This window comes from Dromiciops gliroides, chromosome 3 (assembly GCF_019393635.1).
Source record: "Dromiciops gliroides isolate mDroGli1 chromosome 3, mDroGli1.pri, whole genome shotgun sequence".
Classification (NCBI taxonomy): domain Eukaryota; kingdom Metazoa; phylum Chordata; class Mammalia; order Microbiotheria; family Microbiotheriidae; genus Dromiciops; species Dromiciops gliroides.
Window position 1 is genome coordinate 88,340,652 of NC_057863.1, and position 27,484 is coordinate 88,368,135.

Below are 27,484 nucleotides of genomic sequence, written 5' to 3' on the forward strand. Positions count from 1 at the left end.
TGAAAATAACAAATGATCCCACAGAAATATGCAGCTAGAATGGCAATAAGAGAAAGAGAAATGAAAGGAATTAGAATAGGTAATGAGGAAACAAACTATCACTCTTTGCAGATGATGTAATGTTATACTTAGGGAACCCTAGAGAATCAACTAAAAAGCTTCTTGAAACTGTTAACAACTTTAGCAAAGTTGCAGGATACAAAATAAACCCAGATAAATTATCAGCATTTCTACATATTACCAACAAAGTCCAGCAACAGATAGAGAAATTCCATTTAAAATAACAGTGGCTTGGGGCAGCTAGGTGGTACAGTGGATAAAGCACCGGCCCTGGATTCAGGAGGACCCAAGTTCAAATCTGGCCTCAGACACTTGACACTTACTAGTTGTGTGACCCTGGGCAAGTCACTTAACCCCCCTTGCCCTGCAAAAAACAAACAAAAAACAACACAAAAAACTGTGGCTAATATAAAATACTTGGGAGTCTGCCTGCCAAGACAAACACAGGAACTATATGTCCAGAACTACAAAACACTTTTCACACAAATAAAGACAGATCTAAATAATTGGAAAAATCAATTGCTCATGGATAGGCCGAGCTAATATAATAAAAATGATAATTATACCTAAATTAATTTACTTATGCAGTGCCATACCAATCAGACTTAAGTAGTTTTTGGAGATGGAAAAAATAATAACAAAATTCATCTGGAAGAACAAAAGGTCAAGAATATTAAGGGAACTAATGACAAAAAATGCACAGGAAGGTGACTAGCCATACCAAATCTGAAGTTATATTATAAAGTGTCAGTCATCAAAACTATTTGGCACTGGTTAAGAATTAGAGTGGCAGATCAGTGGAATAGGTTAGGCACAGGAGACACAGCAGTAAATGACTATAGTAATCTACTGTTTGATATATCCAAAGACTCCAGCTTCTGGGATAAAAACTCACTATTTGACAAAAACTGTTGGGAAAATTGGAAGATAGTATGGCAGAAACTAGGCATAGACGAACATCTTACACCATATACCAAAATAAGGTCAAAACAGGTACATGATTTAGACATAAAGGGTGATACCATAGGTAAATTAGGAGAGGAAGGAATAGTTTGCCTCTCAGATCTATGAAGAGGAGAAGAATTTATGACCAAACAAGAGACAGAGAATATTACAAAATGTAAAATAGTTGATTTTGATTACATTAAATTAAGAAGTTTTTGTATAAAGAGAAGAAATGCAGCCAAAATTAGAAAGGAAGCAGAAAGCTGGGAAATAATTTTTACCACCAGGGTTTCTGATAAAGGCCTCATTTCTAAAATATATAGGGAATTAAATCAAATTTATAATAATGTAAGTCATTCCCCAATTGAGAAATGTTCAAGGGATATGAACAGGCAGTTTTCAGATGAAGAGATCAAAGCTATCTATTGCCTAATGAAAAAATGCTCTAAATCACTATGGGTTAGAGAAATGCAAATTAAAACAACTCTTATGTACCACCTGACACCTATCAGATTGGCTAATATGATAAAAAAGGAAAATAATAAATATTGGAGAAGCTGTGGAAAAATTGGAAAGCTAATGCATTGTTGGTGGAGCTGTGAACCGATACAACCATTCTGGAGAGCAATTTGAAAGTATGCTCAAAGGGATATAAAACTGTGCATACCCTTTGATCCAGCAATACCACTATTAGGTCTATATCCCAAAGAGATCATAAACAAGGGAAAAGGACCCACATGTACAAAAATATTTGTAGCTCTTCTTTTCGTGGTGGCAAAGAATTGGAAATTGAGGGGATGCCCAACATTTGGGTATTTCTAAACAAGTTGTGGTATATGAATGTAATGGAATGTTATTGTGGTGTAAGAAATGATAAGCAGGCAGATTTCAGAAAAACCTGGAAAGACTTACATGAATTGATGCTGAGTGAAATGAGCAGAACCAGGAGAACATTGTACAGAGTATCAATAACATTGTGTGATGATCAACTGTGATAGACAACTCTTTTCAGCAATACAATGATCCAAGACAATTCCAAAGGACTCATGATGGAAAATGCTCTCCACATCCAGAAAAAAGAATTGTAGAATCTGGATGCAGATTGAACCATACTATGCCTATTTTTTTGTTTTCTTTTTTGTTTTTCCCTTTTGTTCTGATTCTTCTTTCACAGCATGACTAATGCAGAAATATGTTTAATGTGATTGTTAATGTGATTGTTCATATATAACCTATATCAGATTGCTTGCTGCCTTGGGGAGGGGGGAGGGAAGGGAGAAAGCGAGAAAACTTTGGAAGTAGAAATCTTATAAAAATAAATGTTGAAAACTAAAAAAAAAAACCCAAACCAAAAAAATTTTTAAAAATTAAAAAATGCTTATTGACTGATTAATTATTAATTGATAACAACATAAATGGAAAGATCACTTTGAGGAAGCTGAACCCTGAGTACCTGAAAATCAATATTGATCCTGGGGAACAGATAATGAAACATACCTCCCTTGTCACAGCAGGGAGGTAGAGGACAGAATAAGGTCAGAAGGTTTTGCTCAGTGATTTTTCTTTGTCACAAAGGGAGAGGAAGAGGGTGCAGTTTGGAAAGACTGATGTAAAGATAAAAGGCACCCATAAAAACCTATTTAAAATAAAAAATTTAAAACTATGGGGGAAAATCTTTATTATTTCAGATAAAACTTGGTTTATTTTGGCATTTTAAAGGCCTTCCTTGGTTTTGTTCCCGACTACATTTCTGTGTCCCCCCCCCCCCGCCCCCGCCCCAGGGCAATGAGGGTTAAGTGACTTGCCCAGGGTCACACAGCTAGTAAGTATCAAGTGTCTGAGGCAGAATTTGAACTCTAGTCCTCCTGAATCCAGGGCCAGTGCTTTATCCACTGTGCCACCTAGCTGCCCCTCCTGACAACTTTTCTAGCATCTATGTACCTTCCTTTCCATCATATACTTTTTCTGCTCTAGCCAAACACCACCATGCTATCTTTTCCTAAATTCCACATGAGGAAGAATTATACAGAATGCTGGAGGGTGGAAGACCCTGGTCCAAATCTCAGCTTTGTCACTTGATCTTTGTGTAACTTTGGGTCAATCCTCTTACCTCTCTGAGCCTTCTTTTCCTTCTCTGCAAAATAAGGGAGTTGGACTAGATAGTCTCTCAGTCTAAAGCTACACTCCAATGGCATCCATGTCTGCAAAACATCCCGTCTTTCCTCATCTCCACAGTTCAGGATCTTTTTTGCTCCTTTGAGACTAAGTTCAGTTACCACTGCCTTAAAGTCTATGACTAGAGCTCACATTCTGATTCCCCCAAGTCCAAATCCCCAAGGCTGAACACTTTCTCTCTTCTTCTAATTTTCCTAGAGAACTTTGTGTGGAGCTCTCATTCCCTCCCCCCCACCCCAAGACCAACCATACTATTTTCCCGTTTGATATATTTGTGTTCATGTTATATTTTGCCCAGTAGAATGTAAGGGCAATGAAGGCAGGGATTAAGTTGATTTTCATCTTTATTTCACCAGCATCCAGTGCAGCATGCTACACAGAAGTAATAGTAAAGGCAACATTGGATGTGGAATCAAATTTAAAAAATAATATTTTTCTCCTTTCTGAGTTCCATCAATATATGAAGAGAGATTCTATTCTCCATCCTCGGTCAGAAGCAGAAAACCCATTCTTACCTGGGAAGTATCAGCGATTTTGTCCTTTTCAGAACTTATATTTTCTGCAACAATTTTAGGTTGGGTAGCATGTAATCTTTCATCTCTGGAAACTTGACTTTCAGGAATTTGATACTTTGGAGGAAGTGTAAATTCCTGTGAGTTATAGCTTGAGAGAGAGCCCTCTTCATCAGATGCGTCCTCTGCAGAGTTACTTATCTCTGACTCTATCTCTAGGGTAGTGTCCTTCTGCACCATCTCTTTCATCTTGGCTCTTGGCTTTTTCTTCTTGGAGACCGATGTTGTCTTCTTTTCAATTTTTTGTTTCTTTGGCTTTGCTATAGACACACAATCAAGATACAGGCAATCAGTCAATCATTAAGCAGTTAATAAGTGCCCACTACATACCTGGCACTATGCTAGGCCCTGGGGAAACAGGAACAAAAGTGAGTCTTTGGCCTTGAGTAGTTTCAATCTAGCTGGAAGAGAAAACATATTTAAAAGCTTTCATACCTTAAGACAACACTAAGATTTTTGTGACATCCTGTATTAGTACAAAGTAGACAGAAGGTGATTTTGGGGGGAAAGGCACCGGCATCTGTAGGGACCAGTGAAGGCTTCATGTAGCTTCACAGAGTTTGAGCTAAGTATTGAAAAAAACCCTACTGCAACTTAGTTCATTCCAAGCAAGGATCAAGGCTAGTACAAAAGCATGGAAATGGAAGATAGAACACCAGGCAAGAGAAACAGTGACAAGGCTAATGTAGCTGGATTGTACAGTTAACCCTTCCTCATCTCAGTGGCTCCTTCTCCCTTGCCCCCCCAATCTGGAAAATCTGCATAAAATTTTCTGGGTCTCCCTGCTTATCAAAGAAAAAGTCTGAAGTATTAAGATATTAAAAGATAAAATATGTTGATATTATACAGTATCATACATATATTTTATGCATTTCTTAGTTTCTAAAGTTTTTCTGTGTCATCTACTGGCCTTTGTGTGTTTGTCTGTGACTTCTGCAAAACTCCTGCCAAATTCTCATTAAAATTTTTTTTTTTAGTGAGGCAATTGGGGTTAAGTGACTTGCCCAGGGTCACACAGCTAGTAAGTGTTAAGTGTCTGAGGCCGGATTTGAACTCAGGTACTCCCGACTCCAGGGCTGGTGCTCTATCCACTGTGCCACCTAGCTGCCCCCTATTATTATTTTTTTTCTCATTTAATTTTTTATGCTGACCCATGATGTATTTTGAAACCATGATGGGGCAATTCATTATGTAGTAGGGTTCACTGTAGCATATAGGGAGGGGAGTAATGTGTACTAAAGCTGGAGAGTTAGGGCGGGGTCAGGTTGAGAAAGGCTTTAAATAACAAATAAAGGGATTTATATTTGAAAGGTATAGTCACTTCACCCCAAATATTGCACATATACATCAACAGAAATTTGGCAGACTTGCCATTAGCAAAGCATTCTTTCATCTTGAGAGTTGGATAAATGGCAGTTCTCTAGAGGGAGTGATCTTGTTAGAAGCTCTATGGTTAAGGGGCAGCTAGATGGCACAGTGGATAGAGCACTGGCCCTGGATTCAGGAGGACCTGAGTTCAAATCCAGCCTCAGACGCTTAACACTTACTAGCTGTGTGACCCTGGGCAAGTCACTTAACCCCAATTGCCTCACTAAAAAAAACAAAAACAAACAAAAAAAAGAAGCTCTATGGTTTTCTCTTGGTTTGGACATCCTTTCTCCTCAGGAACCTCCTACCTATTAAGGGTCTCCCATCCCAGTAAGTTTTATTATTATTTTTCCTATGTGCATATTTCCTTACCTTCGACAAACTCTGTTTTGTTTGGGGGCTTTTCTCCTTTGCCAACATTAGGAGGAGCCTTAGACTTGTTTACCTCATTTCTTTTCCTCCTTTTGGTTTTCTCAGGCATCTGTCTCTCCTGGAGAAGAAAAATCAAAGGAAAGGGAATATGGAGAGCCAGAGACACTTTTGTTAGCTGGGGGATGTTTAGGTGGAGTGATGGGAGCAGGATATGTTTGGGGATAGGGAAGGCAATCAGAAACCATATTGGGAATTTTAAAGCTGGTGAGACAAACTGGCCAGATTTGGTTTGGGGTTTAGGGCAACAGTGGGGAAAGAGATCTAAATATAGTACATTTCCTTCTCATTGTTGAAAAGGAGGTATTAAGGGCATCCTTAGTGTCCCTTCAACATCTGTCTTTGATGCTGATGGAATCCTGCTCCCCAGAGCTAGACCAAAAGCTCCATCTATATATATCACAGGGTTCTTGTGAGAAAAGTACTTTGTCAACTATAAAGCATAAAAATATGAGTTGTGGTGGTAGTGGTGATAATGATGGTGGTGGTGATGATGGTTATGGTGGTGGTGGTGGAGGTGGGAGGTGATGGTGGTGGTGGTTATGGTGATGATGGTGGTGGTGTTGGATCTGAGCACCAGCCTAGCCAAGTGCAGATAGCCACATCATCAGAAGTTTGGTCACTAGGCAATACAGGCAAAGAGCTTCCTCATCTATAAAATGGAGATAATAATAGCACCTACCTTCCCAGGGTTGTTGTGAAGATCAAATGAGATCATAGTTAGAAAGTACTTATCACAGTGCCTGGCACAAAATAAGTGCTGAACCATGTGGTTGGCACGGTGCTAAGTGCTTTACAAACCTCTTTCTAGCTTTACTACACATTATGTTCCTCCCTACACACTACAGTCCAGCCTAAGATGAAGGTAGCATATAATTATCCCAGTTTTACAGATAAGGAAACTGAGGCTCAGAGAGCTTTAAAGCACTTGCTCATCATAGCAAGACCAATCAGAACTTGTGCTCTGTTGTCTTAACTGTTGGGAATCCAGGGTGCATACCATGATGAGGCATGGTGTGTAAGCTGTGAATACTATTATTAATTCTTTCTAATCAGGGCAGGCAGCTTTCAAGGCTGCATCATTCCATATCTCCCTAAAGCACAGTTTCCTGGCCTCAGATTAAGGACAGGGAAACTTCTATAAAAGATGAATTTTTCAGGAAATTCTTAGTAGAAGACAATAACTTTGTTGTGGTTGTAGGGCTCCTGCAAACTTCACCTTTCTTTCTCCATGATGGAAGTTCCTATAAAGGCTCTTCATAGAGGAAGAAAGGAAGAAGGTAGTACACAGACTTTGACTTTGGACTAGTCCTCATCTACTTACAGGGCTGATGCTGTCTGCAGCCGATTTGCCAAGCTTTGGGGACACATCTTTCCCTTTTCTACTTCTTGAGAGACGTTGTTTCTCAGTAGGATTCCTCTTAGTTCCCACCTTCTTTGATGGTGCTGGGGCATTTCCTGGAGGTCTTGTGGGAAGGTGCAGCAGTTCATTATCTCCACCTCTGTCAAAACCAATGGGACTGTTCTCAAGGGAGAGATCTCTGACTGGAGCTAGGATACTCCCCTTCTCTTAATCCTGCACTAGCTAAGAAGCTTTGATAGGACTGATCCTTTACTTTCTGGCTTCTTCCTGTAAGCCCTGAAACTCATAGGGTGGGGGAGGTGGTGTATTCTAAGTGTTATTTAATCAAGCATACAATCTGTGCCTTTCCCTGGGCAGCTGGGATTATTTTCAATGAAATTCTTCAGATAGCTGCCTCACCCCACTGAGCTATCTCTTCTATTTGCTTCCAGAGAGAGTAACAAATAATCTTTCTGTGCTCCAAATAGCCTTCCCAGACTCCCTTGCAGGTGCAAGTCACAGAATTTGCTTCTACTCAGTTACCACAGCAAGATTCAGTGAGAGAACAAAGGGAGAACAATTCTAGGGAGTATCAGGATGTTCAATCAGGAGCTGGGGATGGGGAGCCTCCATCAGTCATGCTGCTCTAGCCCCGAATGGGCTTTGGGTCACCTTGTCACATTACCTAGGACACTTTCTCCCTTTCTCCCAATCTAAGGGGGTTTTCTTCTTTAACATGGTGTCTGCTCTTAGAAAAGGACACTTTGAGAGGAGAGAGACAGGTGCTATTGTGACAATTTGAGGCCTCTCTATATGCATTTTGTATTGTCTCTATTGCTTTTCCATTAGCAGTGATTTTGAGTAGTTTTTGCAGATGGAAAGAAGACCCTTTTTAAGGTCACATCTGAGCTTTACTCTCTGCCTACCAGACACAACAAATACAGACTTCTCCAGCAAATAAATCTTCCTGGTGGGATTGTCACAGGGAAATCATCATTTATTCCAAGGCTAGAATTTAATTTGAGGAATGTAACTGTTTGTTTAGCTTTTTATGCCCCTCAACTCATAGCAACCAGGAAAAAAAATGCAAACTGAAAAACAAAAGGAAGGAGAAGCCAAGCCCATTGTTTTCTTTATAAACCTACAATTCTTTGGTGGTTTCTGCCCAAGGAGTGAGGTTTTGTTCCAACTCTGAAGTGCCAAATGATCCAGAGGTTCCATCTCTCTGCTTCTCCACCTCTGTGAACAAAAAGAATATTCATAGAGACCTTCATAGGGTCCTGTGTAATGATATCCTCAGCAGGATTTTGTGCTGGGCTTGGGCTCCTTCCCTCCCTGCTTGCTTGCTTGCTTCCTTCTTTCCTTTCTGGCAATTTGGGTTAAGTGACTTGCCTTGGGTCCCACAACTAGTAAGTATCTGAGGCCAGATCTGAACTCAGGTCCTCCTGACTCTAGGATCCATGCTCTATCCACTGCACCTCCAGCTGCCCCCTATTTCTTATTTCTGGAAGGTGTTCAATGAGTCAATGTGAAATCTCCTTAGTTTGAGACAGAGTGGTCATTACTTTGCTGTTCCTCAGTTTCCACTTTAACTCCTCCCCCAGAGTCTTAAGGATTTACTTTTTCTTTGTAGATTCTTTGTGTTATTTCTGTGGAATAAAACCTTTCTATGGCTTTATTACTTTTCTAGAATAGCAGAATATGGTTTGTTGGTCAGAATCAATCTGTTATTTTGGTTTTAGCTAAGTAAATCACATAATCTGTATTTTAAAAGCTATGATAGAATTCGCTTGACTCAGCTCTTTTTAGCAATACAATGATCCAAGACAATCCCAAAGGACTCATGATGAAAAGTCATATTTGCCTCCAGAGAAAGAACTATGTCATCTGAGTACAGAATCAAGCATACAAAAAAAAAATATAACTCTCTAACAGTTCATTTTTACAGAGATCTAGATAAGCCATGGATGAATTTTGTCCACAAAACACAATAAAATCAATTAGTATTTGTTAAAGACACATACTATCTGCTAGGTGCTGTGCTAGGTGCTTGTTTGTTTCTTTATTCTCTGACCTTCTTTCCTTTTACAATAATCATGTCCTCTATGAGGATGACTCCCAAATATGTAGCTCCAAACCATCCCTCTCTTCAGTGGTTTAGTCCTTTATTTCCAATTAGTCTTTTTAGGTCCTCTCAAAATGAATAAGTCAAAAATGAAACTCATTACCTTTCTCCTCAAAACAGTTCCTTTTTTCTATTTCTATCAATTGTACTTATTCTCCTAGTCACTTGGTCTCAGAACCTTGTGTCACTCTTATCTTCAATTCCCAGATCTATTAGTCGCCATAGACTACCTATTCTTCCTTATCCATTCTTTCCTTTCTTTTCTCATTGCCACATACTAGTCCTCATCTTTTATTCTAGTTCATGTCTGAAATACTGTTAACAACTAGTCTTCCCAGTTTCCAGTCTTATCCCCTTTCTGTCCATCCTACATAGAGCCACCATATTAGTCTTCCTAGGTGACCACTTTGGATTACAATCACAAGAATGATTGTGTGGTATAGTGGAAAAAGCAAAAGACTTCATTAAAGAAACCTAGCTTGGAATGCTTCCTCTGACATTTACTAGCTGTATGACCCCCAAGGTCACTTACCATCTCTGAGTCTTCAGTTTCCTCACTTGTAAAAAGAGCTGGTGTTGTTGTGGGGAAGTGCATTGTAGATCTCAAAGATATAAGTGAATTATTTTAATTTTGTCATATGTCTATTCAAAAACTTTTGGAGGCTCCTCATTGCCTATGAAATAAACTCCTTAACTTTATCTTTTTTTTTTTTTTTGGTGAGGCAATTGGGGTTAAGTAACTTGCCCAGGGTCACACAGCTAGTAAGTACCAAGTGTCTGAGGCCTGGAATTTGAACTTAGGTCCTCCTGACTCCAGGGCGGGTGCTTTATCCACTGCGTCACCTAGATGCCCTCCTTAACTTTATCTTAATACTACCCTCTCAAATAACCAAGTTAGTTCCAATTTACCTTCCCAACCATATCTCCTACTAGGTCCCTACCTTTCATTCAAGGGTGGTCAATTGGCTGTCCCCCCCAAATGAATGTACCTTCCTTTTCCATTTTTTATCTCCATACTATTATTCATATTTTGCCTCAACTCCCTCCATTGCCATTTAAGTGATAGAATATTTATAAAAATGCTTGCAAATGTTAAAAGCACTATATAGGGCAGCTAGATGGCGCAGTGGTAAAGCACCGGCCCTGGATTCAGGAGTACCTGAGTTCAAATCCAGCCTCAGACACTTGACACTTACTAGCTGTGTGATCCTGGGCAAGTCACTTAACCCTCATTGCCCTGCAAAAACCAAAACAAAACAAAAGTACTATATAAATGCAAGCTATCATCACTGTCATTCCTACTTCCAATGTTCTCTTATTCTTCCTCAATATTAGTTACTACTACTACTAGTTATTACCTTGCTAATACCTAACTTCTCCTGCCCAGCCTTATCTGACCATTCTCTGCCCATGGTAGTAATCTTTTCTTCTCCTGAACTCATGCCATTCCCCCACCCCCATTACTTGCCCCAACTCATTTGATGCATCATATAAAGTATGATACTGTGCGTTACCTTTTGGGATGGATATTCTCTCCCTCTGACTTAGATATGAACTCCTTGGAGGAGAATCCATAGCATTGGGGCATAGTGGAGGATTATTGAATTAAGTGGTTCTAGGATAAAATCTCAGCTCTCTCATTTACAAGGTTCTTGACCTTGGGTAAGTCACTTTCCCTCTGTTTCCTGGTCTATACAATTGAGATAATTGTGCTGGCACTGCCAACCTCACAAGATTATGGTGAGAATCCAAGAGACAATGTATGTAAAGGACTTTATAAATGGTAAAGCACTATATGAACAAGAGCTATTGTTATACACTAGGGAATACCATTGTCTTCTAATTCTGGATTTATTTTGATGTAAAAAAAATAGTTATATTGAAAGACAGCATAAATGGATGAGAGTAGTTTACTATTGTGGGAAATTTAGATGCCAACTCCAGGAACTTTTCTTTCTTTTACATAGAGGGAGCAGGGAGAGCTAAGTCACTGAAAATTGCTCATTCCTCTACTCTGGACTCTGGGACAGGGCATAACTTCATCAGCAGAGGGTGCTGTTGCACCAGACATAGACTAGCAAGTTAACTTGAAAAGATCACTTTGAGAGGTAACTACAATGTTTTGGACAAGGATGAAACCCGAGAGGGCCCACATTTGGGACCTGGAAGAAAAAGAAACCAACATGGGCTTTAGAAAGCAAGGGCACAAGCCAATACAGTGATATTGAGAACACTAACTTGCAGGTCTCAGCTGCTTTTTGGGCGTTAGCTGTATTTTTGTGAATTTCAGTCAATTAAAATTTGAACCTTGGCCTTTAGGACAGCAAAGAGTTTCTCTTTAAAACAAAATCTATTGCACATAAATGACATCATGGGCCATCTTCCTGGGTTAGATTCATTGGATCATAGATTCAGAGCTGGAAGATGCTGCCTAGTCCAACCCCTCTCAGAAACATTAAATAGCTTGCTTGTGGTCAGGCAGCTTGTAAAGAAGTGGGATTTGAACCCAGATCATAAGATTGTAGATTTAGGGCTTTAAGGGCATTTAGAGGTTATTTAGAGGTTATCCAACCTTCTTATTTTACAGATGAAGACCTGAGGCCCAGGTGAAGTGATGTGCCCAAGGTCACACAAATGGTCAAGCTGGGATTTGAATTCAGGTCCTGATTAACACTGTTTCAATTTTACTGTGCTGCTTCTCAGTATCTTTGGCTGCAGTATTCAAAAATCCTAGGTTGGACACACCTTGATATGGGATATCATGATGGCTCTAAAAGTTTTCAGAACATTAACCCACCCAATATCCAAGAGACAGAAGAAGGGACAGCAACAGAAGGAAAGCTAACATTTTGCTCAGGGTTGCCATAAACCAGTGACAATCCTTGCCTGCTCTTTCAGATTGTAAATTCATTGAGGACAGGAACTGTCTTTCGCCTCTTTAAAAATTTTTTATTATATTTGTTATTATATATAATATTATAACAACTATAATATATTATATATTATGTATACATTATATTTATATATTGATTGCTCCCTTGGCCTGACCCCTAAAATCCAGTGGCCACTCCCCAGATTTATCTCTTCCATAACCAGGATCTGAGATGTTATAATAATTATGCAAAGAGCATAGTATGAACCTGTTGTGTGTGTGTGTGTGTGTGTGAGAGATGGTTTGTTACATACCAGTGGAGATTATAATATGTTATGGTTCTGAGGCAAATAGGTTTGGAAAGTGAAAGTCTTCTGTCCCCTCATAGTGGACATTTATATAGTACTTAAAGATTTGCAAAGCATTTGATAGATGTTATCTGAATTGATTCTTACAAAAACCCTGTGAGGTAAGAATTTTAAGTATTGTTATCCTCATTTCATAGATAAGGAAAATGAGGTAGCATTCAAACTTAGGTCTCCTCTACCTCTAGATTCAGTACTCTTTCTCTGTTCTTCGTGGTCTCTCTAGGGTAAGTACTAAATGATTTGGAGTCAAAGATAGGACAATGGAAAGAACTCTCCTTTAGGAGTCAGAAGATACAAAAAAAAAAAAAAAGAATCCTTTCCAGCTGCTGGCTCAGGTTTTGGGGGCAGCTAGGTGGCACAGTGGATAGAGCACTGGCCCTGGAGTCAGTAGGACCTGAGTTCAAATCTGACCTCAGACACTTGACACTTACTAGCTGTGTGACCCTGGGAAAGTCACTTAACTCCAATTACCCCACCAAAAAAAAAAGGAGCCAGAAGATTCAGGTTCAAATACAAACCACTTACTACCTTTATGACCTTGGGCAAATCACTTCACTTCCCTGGCCCCAGTTTCCTCATCTGCAAATGAGGAATTTGGCTTAGATGGCTTCCCTTCAGCTCCATCTCTTTAGTTCTGTGAGAGTTATTTTCCATGTTCTGGGAGAGCACTAACATGCTACCTTCCACATGTATAATCTCACTGCAATGATGCCCCACCATAGTGAAGGATTCTGAAGTATAATTAGGGCAGAAACGCAGGAATGCTTAGTGCATTTTGCTTATCTACAACACTAAATGCTACCAGACATTTGATATAACACATTTATTAAATACCTATAATGTTTAGGGTACTGTTCCAGCTTTGCAGCTACTAAGATGAAAAATGACATGGTTCGTGCTCTCAAGGAAGTTGTTACCTACTAGAGCGATGAGATATGTAAACAAATAAATATAAATACAAGGTAGGATGTATGAAAGAGGGATCAAAAAGAGAAGGGTGAGTGATCAGGGAGGGGGGGGTGATCAGGACCACATGGAGGTAACCTGGGACTTTGAAAAAGGGAAAGATTTCATTGGGCAGAGTAATATGCGAGGAGCATGTTACAGAGATGGGGGCAGCACTGGACAAAAGTAGAGATTGGAGAATGGCTCATGTTTCGTTTTGTTCTAAAATTAGTATTTCGTCTTCAGACTCAGATCTATTTTTTTCAGGGCAATGAGGGTTAAATGATTTGCCCAGGGTTACACAGCTAGTGAGTGTTAAGTGTCTGAGGCTGGATTTGAACTCAGGTCCTCCTGAATCCAGGACCAGTGCTTTATCCACTGTACCACCTAGCTGCCCCAGACTCAGATCTGTAACAGAACACAGGATGTCTAAAGAGGAAAAGTATGAAAATAGGGTTGGATAGTGTCAAATGGCAGAGTAAGGAGTTTGTGTTGGTCACAGCATTGATAAGGCCAGTCTGGTGCATTAGGATGGTTACTTTGGCATCAGTAGGAAAGATGGATAGGAAATAGGATGAACTAGAGTATAGGAGACTATTGTTTTTTTGGTGGGGCAATGAGGGTTAAGTGACTTGTCCAGGGTCACATGGCTAGTGTCAAGTGTCTGAGGTCAGATTTGAACTCAGGTCCTCCTGAATCCAGGGCTGGTGCTTTATCCACTGTACCACCTAGCTGTTGGAGACTATTGTAATAATCCAAGCAATAGGTAATTAGGACTTGAACTAGACTAGATGCAAAAGAGAGTGGAGGTAGAATCACCAATTGACTAAATAGGAGAGATGAGGGGAAGAGAAGAGTAAAAAAGTGGGGTCACCCAAATACTGAGCCCAGGCAATGGAGAGGATGGTGCCAGCTGCAGAAATAAGGAATTTAGGTGAGCGTGTGGGTTTGGAGATAAGAAGATGAATTCAATTTTGGACATGTTGAGGTTGAAGTGCTGGGGGCTTATCCAGGTAAAAATGGGTTGCATGCAATTGGGAATTTGAGATCGAGTTGATTGATGATGGAGATTGAGATCTGGAAATCATTCGTATGAAGTTGATGCCATGGGAGTGCATGAGGTAACTAAAGGGGAGAGAAAATGGGGCAGGGGGGGGGGGCGGAAGAGAGAAAAGAAGAAGAGACTGGAAAGCAGAGCACAGACATAAACCATGGATAGTTAGGAACCCAAACTCCAACCACAAAAGAAAAGACCTTTGTGTAATTTCAGGTTTTTGATCTATGGAATTGGGAAATGGATAGCCCATTGATTCTGTCTTTCTATGCGATGACCTTCTATGCCCTTTTGTACCTCTGGTTCTGCCCCTTACAAAACACTTCCACAGTCCAGTCTCTGCATTTACTCCATAGGTTAAAGGAAAACCTTTTTGAAGACCTTTTTTTTTTTTTTAACCCTTTTCATTCTTAGCCAAATGGTAGGGGTTTCTTTCATATATGTTTTGCTTCTTGAGTTGGGAATTGCTCCGGGGGAAAGGTCACTAAGATGATACTTTGTCCTGTTCTCTTATATTTTTTCCCTCCTAAGATGCAACACATTCTTAGAGTTACAAAGTATTAAGCATTACAAAGCTTAAAGTTTCAGATTTTTACATCTCTAGCCTTTCCATTAAGTCCTGGCTTTTGCTTTTGCTTTTATGCCCTAAGCGGCCCTGTTGTGTAGCAAGAGATCTTGGGTCTTATGTTGGGGGGGCTGTCACCGGGAAGAAGAGGATAAAAGGGATGTAATCCACACAGAGAATGGCCCCCTAGCATCAGGCACTAGAGGGAGTAGCTAGGACTGAATTCTGTGCAACTGTTCTGGGCTCACTAACAAGAGATCCTATGTGGGACGAGTTCAGAAGTGAGCAGGCAGGCGTAGCCCATGCTGTGTGGAAAGGTGTGCTTGAAGAACTTCCCTGGTGAGCCAGAGCCCTGGGGAGCTGGAGGAGGTGGAGGCACTTAACTAACAAATGCTGCAGAGCTAAAGATAAGAGAAATAAACTCCCCTGCTCATGCACTGCTGGGAGCACACAGACAACACAACACCACTTCCTTTAGTGGAACCGGCAGCAGGAGAGACAGCTGGTGTTTTCTCAGCTGTAGTTCCTATTACCCAGAAACTAAATTGGTCACAGGACACCCAGGAAAAGCCAGGCTGGGCTGGTCCCACGTCCCCCCCCCCCAAACTGCCCCCTCCAATCTCCTTCTACTCTCTATTCCTTTCAGCATTCTGCTCTCAGATTTTCCAGCCAGGTTCTCCTATGAGTTATATATGAAGTTTCCCAAAATTGTGTCTATTTTAGTTTTTTTTCTGATTTCCCACTCTTTCCATGAGGAAATCCCAAATAATGTAGAATTTCCTTTTGATATAAGAAAACAATAAGTAGAATATACTCTTCTGGGCATCTTGGGGTGCTATTTATTAAACTAGTGGAATTCTCCCTGGTTAACAGTTCATCCAGTTGCATTATTCCAGCTGTAACAGAGACAAGAAGATTTAGGAATTTCAACTCAGATCACATTTGATTATACTAATGCTCATGTCCAGTCACCAGGAAATCCCATCTACTCTGTCATATGTGCTATTGAAAGTCTTCCTATTTACCTTTAATCTTAGGCTTTATAATTATATTATAATATAATACATAATATATGATATCATATTTATTATATTAAATGTGATCATGTATAAGGGGCAGCTAGATGATGCAGTAGATAGAGTACTGAGGCCTGGAATCAGGAAGTCCTGAATTCAAATCTGGCTTCAGACACTTAATGACTATGTGACCCTGGACAAGTAACTTAACCCTATTTGCATTAGTTTTCTCATCTACAAAATGAGCTGGAGAAGGGAATGGCAAACCCCTCTAGTATCTCTGCCAAGAAAACCCCAAATGGGGTCACAAAGAATCAGGAACGACAGAAACGACTGAACATCATTGTATATAAAGTGCTGCTATATGTATGCCAGCTCTTTGTTTGTTTTTGGTGGGGGCAATGAGGGTTAAGTGACTTGCCCAGGGTCACACAGCTAGTAAGGGTCAAGTATCTGAGGCAGGATTTGAAGTCAGGTACTCCTGAATCCAGGGCCAGTGCTTTATTCACTGTACCACCTAGCTGCTCCTGCCAGCTCTTCTTATTATTGCTACTAAAAATTTTTTTTATTGCTCAACTCTTTTCCCTCTCCAATTTACCCTCCCCATAGATTTCAAATTAGTGCAATTAGTAAAGGGAAAGTTTGTTGAAGACATTGATATTCAGTTAAACTCTAGGGGTTTCCTATGACCTTAGGGCAGGGGCTCTTAACCTGAGGTCTGGGAACATAGTTTTTAAAAAAATGTATTTTGGAAACTATATTTGAATGTTATTGTTTTCCTTTGTAATTCTGTGTGCTTTATTTTGTGCTTTAAAAATATATATTAAGAAGGGATCTCATCAGACTGCCAAAGGGGGTCCATGACCCCTGTGTGGGGTCAAATAGAAACTTCTCTGGTATTTGAAGCTCTTCACAACCTGGCTCCAGTCTGCTTTGCTAGGTCTTGTTCACACACACAGCAGTCCAATCAGACTGGCCACCTTGCTATATTCCTCACATAAAATGCCGCATCTCCCCTACAGTCTGCCTCCTATTTATGGAATGTATTCTTTCCTCCTCTTAGCCCATTAGAATCCCTAGTTTCCTTCAAAGTTCAGCTCTAGTGCCTGCTCCTATAGGAAACAATCCAGAGATTACTGTAGCAGTTTGGCAAAAAAAAAAAAAAAAGGATCAATATCAATACATCCTTTGCCAATGGACTCATTTGCATTGTAAGTAGCAGAGAAAAGGCATTGTGAATCTGGACTCCTACCTAGGCATAAAAAGGAGAGCCATGGCAGGAGGTATTGCAAATGAACTGGAGATGTTCTTTTGAGGCAGTGGCCTCCGGCACCTCAGTTAGCCCTTTGTTCTTCCCCTAGCAGGTTGAAAAGAAACCCCATTCCCCCAGGGGCAAAACTAGGGGATTGGCTAAAGAGAAAGCCACACCTGAAGGTAAGAGTTGGAATGAGTGGTGCCAGCCACATGGGGGGGGGGGGGCAGGAGGGGGCAGGGGGGGGCACCCAAAAGGGAATAATTATTGGTCACCTGCTAACCAACCTTTCACCATGTATCAAAAGACTCTACTGGAAGCATATAAACTGACTTGAAAGCGTTAAATGGACTTATCTCTTCCAATTGAATGGAAACTCCTTGAGGGCAGGCACTGTTTTTTTTTTTTTTTTTGTCTTTTTATCCCAAGCGCCTGGTACATAATATACCATGTCTAAAATGGAACTCATCATCTTTTCTTCCCCAAACCTGCTCTTACTCTAAACTAGTGGTTCTCAAATTTTTGGAGACTCCCATTGGTCCACAGACCACATTTTGAGCACTTTTTTTTTTTTTTTAGTATTTTGAGCACTTCTGCTCTAAACTATCCTATTTCTGTTGAGGGCATTACCAGCTGTATAAACTCAGAGTTATTTTTCCCTCTTCCATGCCTCCAACATCAATCAAGTCTCTTGACTGTATATCCGTAACATCTTTTGAATCCATCTCTTTCTCTCTATTCAAACAGTCAATATCCTAGTTTAGGGGTCCTTATCACCTCTCAATGAGCTGCTGTAATTGTCTCAATTTTACTCCTTGCCTCCAGTATCCCCCTCTCTTCAATCCACCTCCCATAGAGTTGCCAAAATAATCTTCCTCTGGCATAAGTCTGATCATGTTACTCCCCTGCTCATAAGTCTTTAGGGGTTCCCTATTGCCTTTAGGATAAAAAGCAAACTCCTAACTGGTGATTAAGTGCTTACACAATATAACTCCAACTTACCTTTCCAGCTTTCTATTACATACTCCCCGTCCTATGCTCTATGTTGTAGACAAACTGGACTACTTAAAAGATAAAAAAAAAAAATAAATCAAGTGCTGGAGGAGCCGTGGGAAGACGGGCACAACTAGTATATACTGTTTGTGGAGCTACGGATTAGTCTAACTGGAATTAGATTTGTGGCACTATGAATTTAGCTAGATTTGAATTGGAATAAATGAATTTGAATTCAAATAAATGAGTTTAGTTCAGTTTGTGGAGTTAGATTGTGGAGCTACAAATTAGTCTCTTCTGGAAAACAGTGTGTAATTTTGTAAGAATTTATGAGAGAAAAATAATATGTGGAATCATATGAGAAAAATCATGAAGCTGCTCATCCCCTTTTGAGCCAATGATCTCACTTACTGAGCATCTATTCCAAAGAGGTTGAAGACCTCTTGATAGGTTCCATGGATGCCAAAATACCAGTAACACTTTTTTGTGGCAGTAAAACCCTGGAAATAGTTGGGTTTCTAACAATTTAGAAACTTGAATAAATGTAAGGAGATACTACTGTGATAATAAAGGAGGGTTTAGAGAATCCTGGGGAGGTTTTTAAAAACTAATTCATGATTAATCAAAGGAGAATGATATGCACCATGATTACAATAACATAAATGAAGAAAACACTGAACGTGTCTAAGCTCTGGTTTAATTTATATCCCTAATACTGTGCTATTATAGTAAAAAAAAAACACAACAAAAAACAAAACAAAAACCAAAAAAACAAAAGCAAATAAACAGTCCCCACCTTCAAAGAATTTTAATTGTTATGACCAATCTTGGTCCAGGAGAAGAGATGATGAAACACTTCTCTACTCTGTGTGTGTGGCTATGGAGATAGAATGTGTTGTATATTGTCAGACACAGTTATTGTTAATTGGTTTTGCTTAACTGCTTTTCCTTTTTTTTCCTTCTCTCTCTCTCTTTCTTTCTTTTACAAGTGAGAGAGAGGGGAGAAAGAGCATATACTGGGAAACGAGAAAACAAAAGGCATTAATAAAACTTTTAAAAAAGTTGCTTGAAATTGACATTCGATCTCTTGCCTCCAATGCATTTGCATACCCCCCCCCCTCATTCCTAGACTATATTGCCTCCTAATACACAGAATCTTGGAATCTTTTACTCTTTCTTTAAGGTCCAACTGAGATGTCATCTTGATGCAGTGGATAGTGAGATAAGCCTGGAAGTTAGGAAGTGGGGAAGATCTAAATTCAAATCTGGCTTCAGACACTTTCTAGTTGTGTAATCCTAGGCAAGTCACTTAATGAAGCTCTGTCTGCCTCAGTTTACTCAACTGCAAAATGAGGTTAATAATGGCATCTACCATGCAGAGTAGATGTTGTGAGGATCAAATGAGATAATAATTGTAAAGTTCATAGTACAGTGCCTGGCATAGCAAGAGCTATGGCTATCACTATTATTATTATTCTCATATTTTTTCTAGTAATTGAAGTTTGCTTCCTCCCCAAATTACCTTTTTTTTTTTTTTGGTTTTTTTGGCAGGGCAATGAGGGTTAAGTGATTTGCCCAGGGTCACACAGCTAGTAAGTGTCAAATGTCTGAGGCCAGATTTGAACTCAGGTCCTCCTGAATCCAGGGCTGGTGCTTTATCCACTGTGCCACCTAGCTGCTCCCAAAATTACCTCTTAATTGTGTATCTGTGAACATGTTGTATCTCTCCATCCCCCAGTGACATATAAACTCCTTGAGGGTAGGTATTATTTCATTTCTGTCATTGTCTCTCTCTCACCTTAGATAGTGCCCTGTACCCAGTAGGCACTAAATGTTTGTTGAATTGCCATGGAGTTGAATTCATTAAGGGTCAGCTAGGTGGCACAGTGGATAAAGCACCAGGCCTGGAGTCAGGAACACTCATCTTTCTGAGTTCAAATATGGCCTCAGATACTTATTAGCTATGTGACCCTGGGCAAGTAATTTTACCATTTGCTTCAGTTTCCTCATCTGTAAAATGAGATGGAGAAGGAAGTGGCAAGCCATTTAACCAGTTCTTTCCTATACAAGCATGTTCTCTGAATTCTTAGGTAAGATTTGACTGACTGGCCTTTTTCTAACTGTTAGCCAAGTAGTAGCAGTGAAAAGAACTTTGGATTCAGAATCAGGAAAGGGACCTGAGTTCTAGTCCCTGTTTTGATTCTTCCTTCCTATATGGCTTCGTACAAATCATTTAATCTGTCAGAGATTAATTTTTCTCATCTGAACAATGTGCTCCCTCTACCATCAAGATCATAAGGTTTTGAGGAAAGCCCTTTTTAAAACGTGAAAGTGTTAAATACATTTGAGTAGTTATTATTAGCGAAATGGTTGCATCAAAAGCAGCCATGTTCCGATTTAACCAATCCTTCAATAACCATTTTAAAACACCTGCTATGTATTAGATATTGTGCTAGGTGATAGGATGTGAAGTTGGCAGAGACTCCAGCAGCTTAGCTAAGAGGCTGTCTCAGTTGTCTATCACACATAGAAGAGGTCTCATGAGAACCTAAGGGGAGAAATTGGGCAGCAGTAGGAATTTACTTTTCCTTCATTTTTGTTTTTTGGTGGGGCAATGAGGGTTAAGTGACTTGCCCAAGGTCACACAGCTAGTGAGTGTCAAGTGTCTGAGGCTGGCTTTGAACTCAGGTCCTCCTGAATCCAGGGCCAGTGCTTTGTCCACTGTGCCACCTAGCTTCCCCCAGTAGGAATTTACTAATGGAAGTACTCTCAGAACCAAAGACCTGGAGGAGACTATAGAGAATATATAGATGAGCAATAAAGATGATCATGGTAGAATCTTTTCCCCTGAAGACTTTGAGATCACCATCTTGATACCATCTTGCTGGCTTTGTGTTGATGTCAGGACCTTATGGGTTTCATGTCTATAACAGTTGAGCCTTGTTGGGGGTAGAAGGGAAAATATGGGCAACCAGATGACACAGACATAGCATTTCTTTCTATTTTGTGTCACTTACTCCACCCCCAGGGGCTCTATTTATGCCTCATGATGTAGGGAGTTGGACGCAAGTCTAGTGTGTCTGTTGCAAAGCCATCCAGACTGACTACAGTGTGATTGGTGGGGTGGGGGGGGTAGGGTTGATGGATGCTGAGACTTGGATGAAGGAAGATATAACAATGTGATGGAATTGCCTCTTTCATGGTTTGTGTCCAGAGTCTGCCTGACTCTTCAGTAAGTCATAGAGCTCAGAGGAAAGTGGAGACAGGGAAATTGATATTGCTTACTCACAAATTCACAATGAAAAGCCAGAAAGTGCCAACAACTTACACTATAAGGGGCACATTTGCAAAGTGGAGTGCACTCAGCCAGGCAGTGCCTAGCAAGATCAATGGTCCTCAAGTGATGTTGTTGAAAGCCATTACAGTTCTGTCCTTTAAGAAATTATAAGGGAGGGGCAGTTAGGTGGTGAAGTGGATAAAGCACTGGCCCTGGATTCAGGAGGACCCGAGTTCAAATCTGGCCTCAGACACTTGACACTTACTAGCTGTGTGACCCTGGGCAAGTCACTTAACTCCTATTGCCCCGCAAAAACAAACAAAAGACAAAAAACTTATGTTTTTAAAAAAAGAAATTATAAGGGAAACTGAGGGGGTGCCCATCAATTGGGGAATGGCTGAACATGTTGTGGTATATGTATGTGATGGAATACTATTGTGCTATAAGAAATGATGAACAGGTAGCTTTCAGAAAAACCTGGAAAGACTTACATGAACTTATCCTGAGTGAAATGAGCAGAACCCAGAGAACATTGTACACAGTAACAGTAACATTGTGTGATGATCAAGAAATTATGAGGCAAAATTTCAGGGTTTTGTAGTCTTCAAGTGCAATGGAAAACATTTAAGAGGAAATGAAAAATGCCTCAGCTTCTCTTTTTTCTTTTTTGTTTTGTTTTTGTGGGGCAATGAAGGTTAAGTGACTTGTCCAGGGTCACACAGCTAGTAAGTATCAAATATCTGAGGCAGGATTTAAACTCAGGTCTTCCTGAATCCAAGGCCAGCGTCTTATCCACTGCACCACCTAGCTGCCCCATCCACCTAGCTGCCTCCTCAGCTTCTCTTACTAGACAAGACTACAGAGACCAAGCTGAGATTTGTGGCTAAGGGGGAAGGAGGGACGAGAGAGACAGCAGTAAAAGAAACAGGTGGAGATAAATTACATGGCTTGTGAGTCCCAGATCTGAGAGGGAGGATAGATACAGGCATTGAAAGAGGGGCAGAATGTCAGTTGCTCCATTGGCCTATAAAGGCCCAGAATCTCAGGGAATAGAAGAACAGAGTAAGTTTTGGTCAGGCTGATTTCCTACCACCTCAGCAATACCAGCAACATCAGGTTCTTTCCCTCCCTGGCTGGAAGCTTGCTCATTAGTGACCTTCTCTATAATAAATAGGCCACCCCAAACCTCTCCGGCCCCCTAAGAATATTTTTTAACTGGCCCTGCTGCTTCTTGGATGGTTTGTGGCCTGAGAGGCGGATCATTTGCTGCATGCTGGGGCTGGAGATGCTGCTACCTTATGCAAATTCAGCCTGCTGCAGGCTTGAGCAGGAGAGAGGCCCCCATGATTAAAGGGACCCAGGGAGATAAACAGATGGAGATGGTGGGATGCTGAATCCCCACAGACGCCTTGCCTTCTCCAATGCCAGAACAAACCCAATTTGAAAAGTAAAGGAACCATCATCTAATTAACTCCTGACTAGCTGTAACTCATAACTACTGAAATGTATCACACGCATACATTTGTTTGTGTCCTTGATCAGCGGTTTAAAAAAAAAAGCATCCAACAACATGGAAAAAATTAAATTGTATAACTCCTGACTCCAAGGAAATAAACCCTGGAAGGGGAGCCTAGAAATAAACAGTAGCAGTTATATGATAATTTGTTTGTAGGAACTGGGAACGTTTATCCTGGAGAAGTTTCAGGGAAGGGACTTGATAACTCCCTTTGAGTATTTGAAGGCTGTCCTATGAAAGAAGGATTTGATTTGATCTGTTTGGCCTGAGAGAGTGAAACCAGGAGTAGTAGGTAGAAATTGCCAAGAAGCAAATTGGGGCTTGTTGAAAAATTTCCCTGATGATTAGAGTTGTCCCAAAGTGGAATGGACTGCCCCTTGGGGTGGGGGTGGGGGGGCTCCCTCTCACTTGAGATCTACAAGCAGAGTCTGGAGGACCACTTGTCAGGTGTATGTGTGGGGGATTTCTTCTGGGGAGGAGTTGGGCCACATGGCTGCCAAAATTCCCTTCCAACCCTCAAATTCAGTCATATTGAATTTCTTTTCTTTCTCTTTATGGGCTAGTGGGAAGAGGATTCCTTGAGGCATGCTGGTAGCATAAAAAGAGAATTGGATAGGAAGCTGGAATGCCCTGAATTACCCAGAGCTCCAGCTATGACCCTGGACAGCTCACTTCACTTTATTTATTTATTTTTTTGCGGGGCAATGGGGGTTAAGTGACTTGCCCAGGGTCACACAGCTAGTAAGTGTCAAGTGTCTGAGGCCGGATTTGAACTCAGGTACTCCTGAATCCAGGGCCAGTGCTTTATCCACTGCACCACCTAGCTGCCCCCTCACTTCACTTTATTGAGCCTTGGTTTCCTCATTTGTCAAATGAGGACAACAACATTTGTTCTAGCCACCTCACAGGGTGCTTTCTTGTGAGGAGAATGCTTCGTAAACCTTAAAATGCCACATAGATGTCATTATTATTATTATTCTTTTGATTCAACACAGGAACAGATTCTTAAATACTTGAAAGAAGGACAGATGGCCTTCTCCAGACCTCCAAGTCAACTTTTGAACTCAGGTCTTTTGCCAAAAATTGGCATCCTAGAGTCATATAAATAACAAAGATTTGTGTGAGTGTTTTTGGAAGACTTCACTGGGGTGCTGTGAGGTACTCTACTTAGATCCTTGTCTAATTTAGAACAGCAAAATTACCTCAAAACGGCCCTCAAGTTCCAAGGAAAATTTGATCCCCAAATTAATGCAAATAGTCTCACAGTCCATTATATAGAGCTGGAAGAAAACCCAGAGGTTGTCAAGGCTTAGGATCATTGGCTTAGAGCTGAAAGTGACCTTAGGGGCTATTTATCTAGCTCAACCTCCTTTTAGAGATGAGAAAACTGAAGTCCGAGAAGGTGAAATGATTTGGCCAAAGTTACCTACGTGGGAAGCAGCAGAGCCAAGATGAATCCAGGTCCTCTGACCTGAAACCCTATGTTCTTTCCACTGTACCATGCCTCTTCTCTTTCAAACACTTTACTTTTCAGATGAGGAAACTGAGGCCCAAAGAGTTAAGTGATTTGCTCAAGGTCACAAGTGTTAAGCATCAGAGCCAAGATTTGAACCTAGGTCTTCCAACTCCAGATGCAGCATTCTGCTCAGTATTCCACAAGGTTTGTCACCTATCGCAACCATTGAGCTTTAGCACTTGGGCTGAGCAAATGCCTGTAGTTCATTCTCTACCAGGAAATTTCACAGTTACCAAATTCATGGGATAAAGCCAGCCCATGGCTCTGTTTCTATGAGATAGAAAGTTTGTTTTGATCAACTTTGTTATATTCATCAAATGTTTTAGGCTGAGCAACCTCCAAATGTACTTGGCCAAGTGCTTGAGTTGTCAGTATTTAAAAACCTGCATATTTAATGTGCTAGAAAGGATCCAGAAGGACTCTGGCTTGCTGGTATCGTTCCACTCTGAATTTGGAGGTGACAAGACCATCAAATATCAGCCTGTAATATCACACACCCATGTAAAAGCCTGAGCAGCCAGAGTTGTCAGGATAACATGATGCTGTTTTATCTGTAGCAGTAGGAGGCCCAGATCACTTTGGAGCAGTTTAAACATATTTTTAAAAGTTATTTATTTTTCCTTGAGGCTAGAAAATTGTGGCTTAAAAATAGTAACATATGAACAGCAAATAGATTAGGCTCTGTGTGAAACCATAAATTTATGATATCACTTTTAACACAGTCAGGACCAGGGGTGAACAAGATAGACAGCCACCTAGGGTGCCCCCCGGGATGCTTTTTAATAGTACTTTGTATAACTGCACATATTTTTATTGCTGAAAACCTGGCTTTCCATGGCACATATGTATTTGTTTTGTGCCACATTAAACCACGTGTTACTGTGAAGCCTTAACGTCTCCCATAAGACATAGGGAATAACATTGTCAAGCCTTGGTTAGAATACACTAATGCCTTGTCCCAGTGGTACATTGTAAGGTATCTTCCCACCTCATCTTCCAAAAGAGATAGGATGTGTTAGCAATGCTTATCTGCAAGTCCTTAAAAACACTGTGTCCACATTCTCTGCCAGTGTATTCTGAACAATGCTCCAGGGACCAATTCCTCTCCTGGGAAGCTATCCATAGGATCTTGAAGCAGGTGACTCAAAGATTGTGGTGGTGTATTGAATCTCTTTCAACAAAATAGACATGGCCTTCCTCAAGAAATCAAGAAGGGTATTTAATGAGGACTTTCAAACTCATGGATTTCAGGGAAATTTCTGTGCGTGTTTTTCATCTAACAAAAATGACTTGTAAAATTTGAAATGTAATTTTAAACAATAATCCTAAAGGAATAGTAAAGTTGGAGGTGATGTAGAAAAACAGGCACATTATTGGTGGATTTGTGAATTGATTTAACCATTCTGGAAAGCAATTTGGAATTAAGCTAACAATGTGACCAAAAGTGGTATACCCTTTGACCCAGAGATCCTAGCACTTTGACTAAGTTGTCCAAAGACAGAAAGAAAGGACACATGTATATAACAAAATATTGATAGCAATTATGGTAACAAAGAATTGTACATGAAATAGTAGATGCCTATTCACTGGGGGAATAGCTAAACAAATTGTGGTTCATGAATGGTACCATGCTATAAGAAATGGTAAACATGAATAATTCAGAAAGGCATTAGAAGATTTAGATGAACTGATACAGAGTAAAACAGAATCAGGAAAACAACATGCACAATGTCTACCAAAATGTAATGGAAACAACAACAAAGAGAAGAAACTGAACTCTAATTATAATAATCAAAATTGGACCCAAGAGCTAAAAAAAAAATCGAGCCTTGTTCAGGCCACATTTAAACTCAGAAAGATGAGTCTTCTTCCTGATTCTAGATCCAGTGTTATCCACTATACCACTTAGCTGCCCCATTATTCTAGCTAAGTGCTAAATTCAGATGTTTTTTCACTGGTAGAGACCTACAGGCCCTAATCTAATTTTTGGCACCTTGGAACAAAGCCCTGGTCACTCTACTAGTTATACAGGTCTTCTCTAGGATCTGTCCCAACTCTAAAATTCTATGATTCCTTAAGTTATCTCATTGTTTTATTTTCATTCCTATACCACATGGGATATGAGAGAGAATTCTAATGTTACAAATTAAATAAACATCTATTATTTACTCATTGTGATTAAGATTGTTGGAAATATGTGAAGGGTGTGTGGTTATGGAAACTGTCTACACTAAGAGAGATTGCAATCAATCTAGAATTTGTACATATGTCTCAGAGAATTTCCCAGGATTCAGAGAGGCTAAATTATTTGATATCACACAGCTATTAAGTGTCAGAGGCAGGATTTGACCCCGGGTCTTCCAAGTAGAACATTCTAAACCCCATGCCACACTGCTTCTCTGGCACTGGGAATGTAGAGACCAAAAAGGCCCTGCCACTCAAGAAACAACATTATGTAAGTGAGAGGGAGGGACTGGCAATAGAAGCCCAGTCCTTAGAGCATGTATAAGAGGTTGAGCCTGCACATCTGATTATGTGGAATGGCTGGGGTGGAGTTGCCCCCAACTCAGGACATGCACAAGTATTCTTGGACTGGTTCTTGTCCACTTACTGAGTGGTAAAGGATGGAGGCTGAGCCAGAGCTGAGAGTGTGTTCACAAGGCACCAGTGGATAAACTGGCTTGTTCCTTCCTGCTGGTCATGCAGCAAAGGGATGAGTTTCTGAGCTCTGGTTGACCCTATTTCTGAACATGAAGCAGGCACAGGATACTTAGATATTCTTTGATTCAGGGGCAGGCCTCCTTCATTCCATGACATCCTTGATTTCCAGAAGCAGGCTCAACCCCTTGCACGAGCTTCCAGGACTAAAATTTTCATTGGCTAATCTTCTTATTACAACTGTACTAGGGGAAAGCCAATATATACAGATAAATAAAGGTAACTGAAATAGGCAAAAAGCACTGACAATTCAGTGAAGCCAGGATGGGTTTATGGCAAGATGATGAGTCTAAGATGAGTCTGAAGGCAGATGAGAATTTGATGAGGAAAGAGTACATTCCATGAATGAGGGAGGTCTTTGGCAAACATATGGGAG

General features: G+C 40.4%; 1 protein-coding gene across 1 annotated transcript in view; it reads right to left on the reverse strand.

Annotated features, from left to right (window-relative positions):
* KIAA2012 (KIAA2012 ortholog) overlaps positions 1-27,484 on the reverse strand; it is a 167,460-nt gene that overhangs the window by 28,028 nt on the left and 111,948 nt on the right. The window contains 4 exon segments of the mRNA XM_043995853.1: positions 3,696-4,012; positions 5,493-5,610; positions 6,874-7,051; positions 8,037-8,130. Of these exon segments, the coding sequence (XP_043851788.1) occupies positions 3,696-4,012; positions 5,493-5,610; positions 6,874-7,051; positions 8,037-8,130 (707 nt within the window).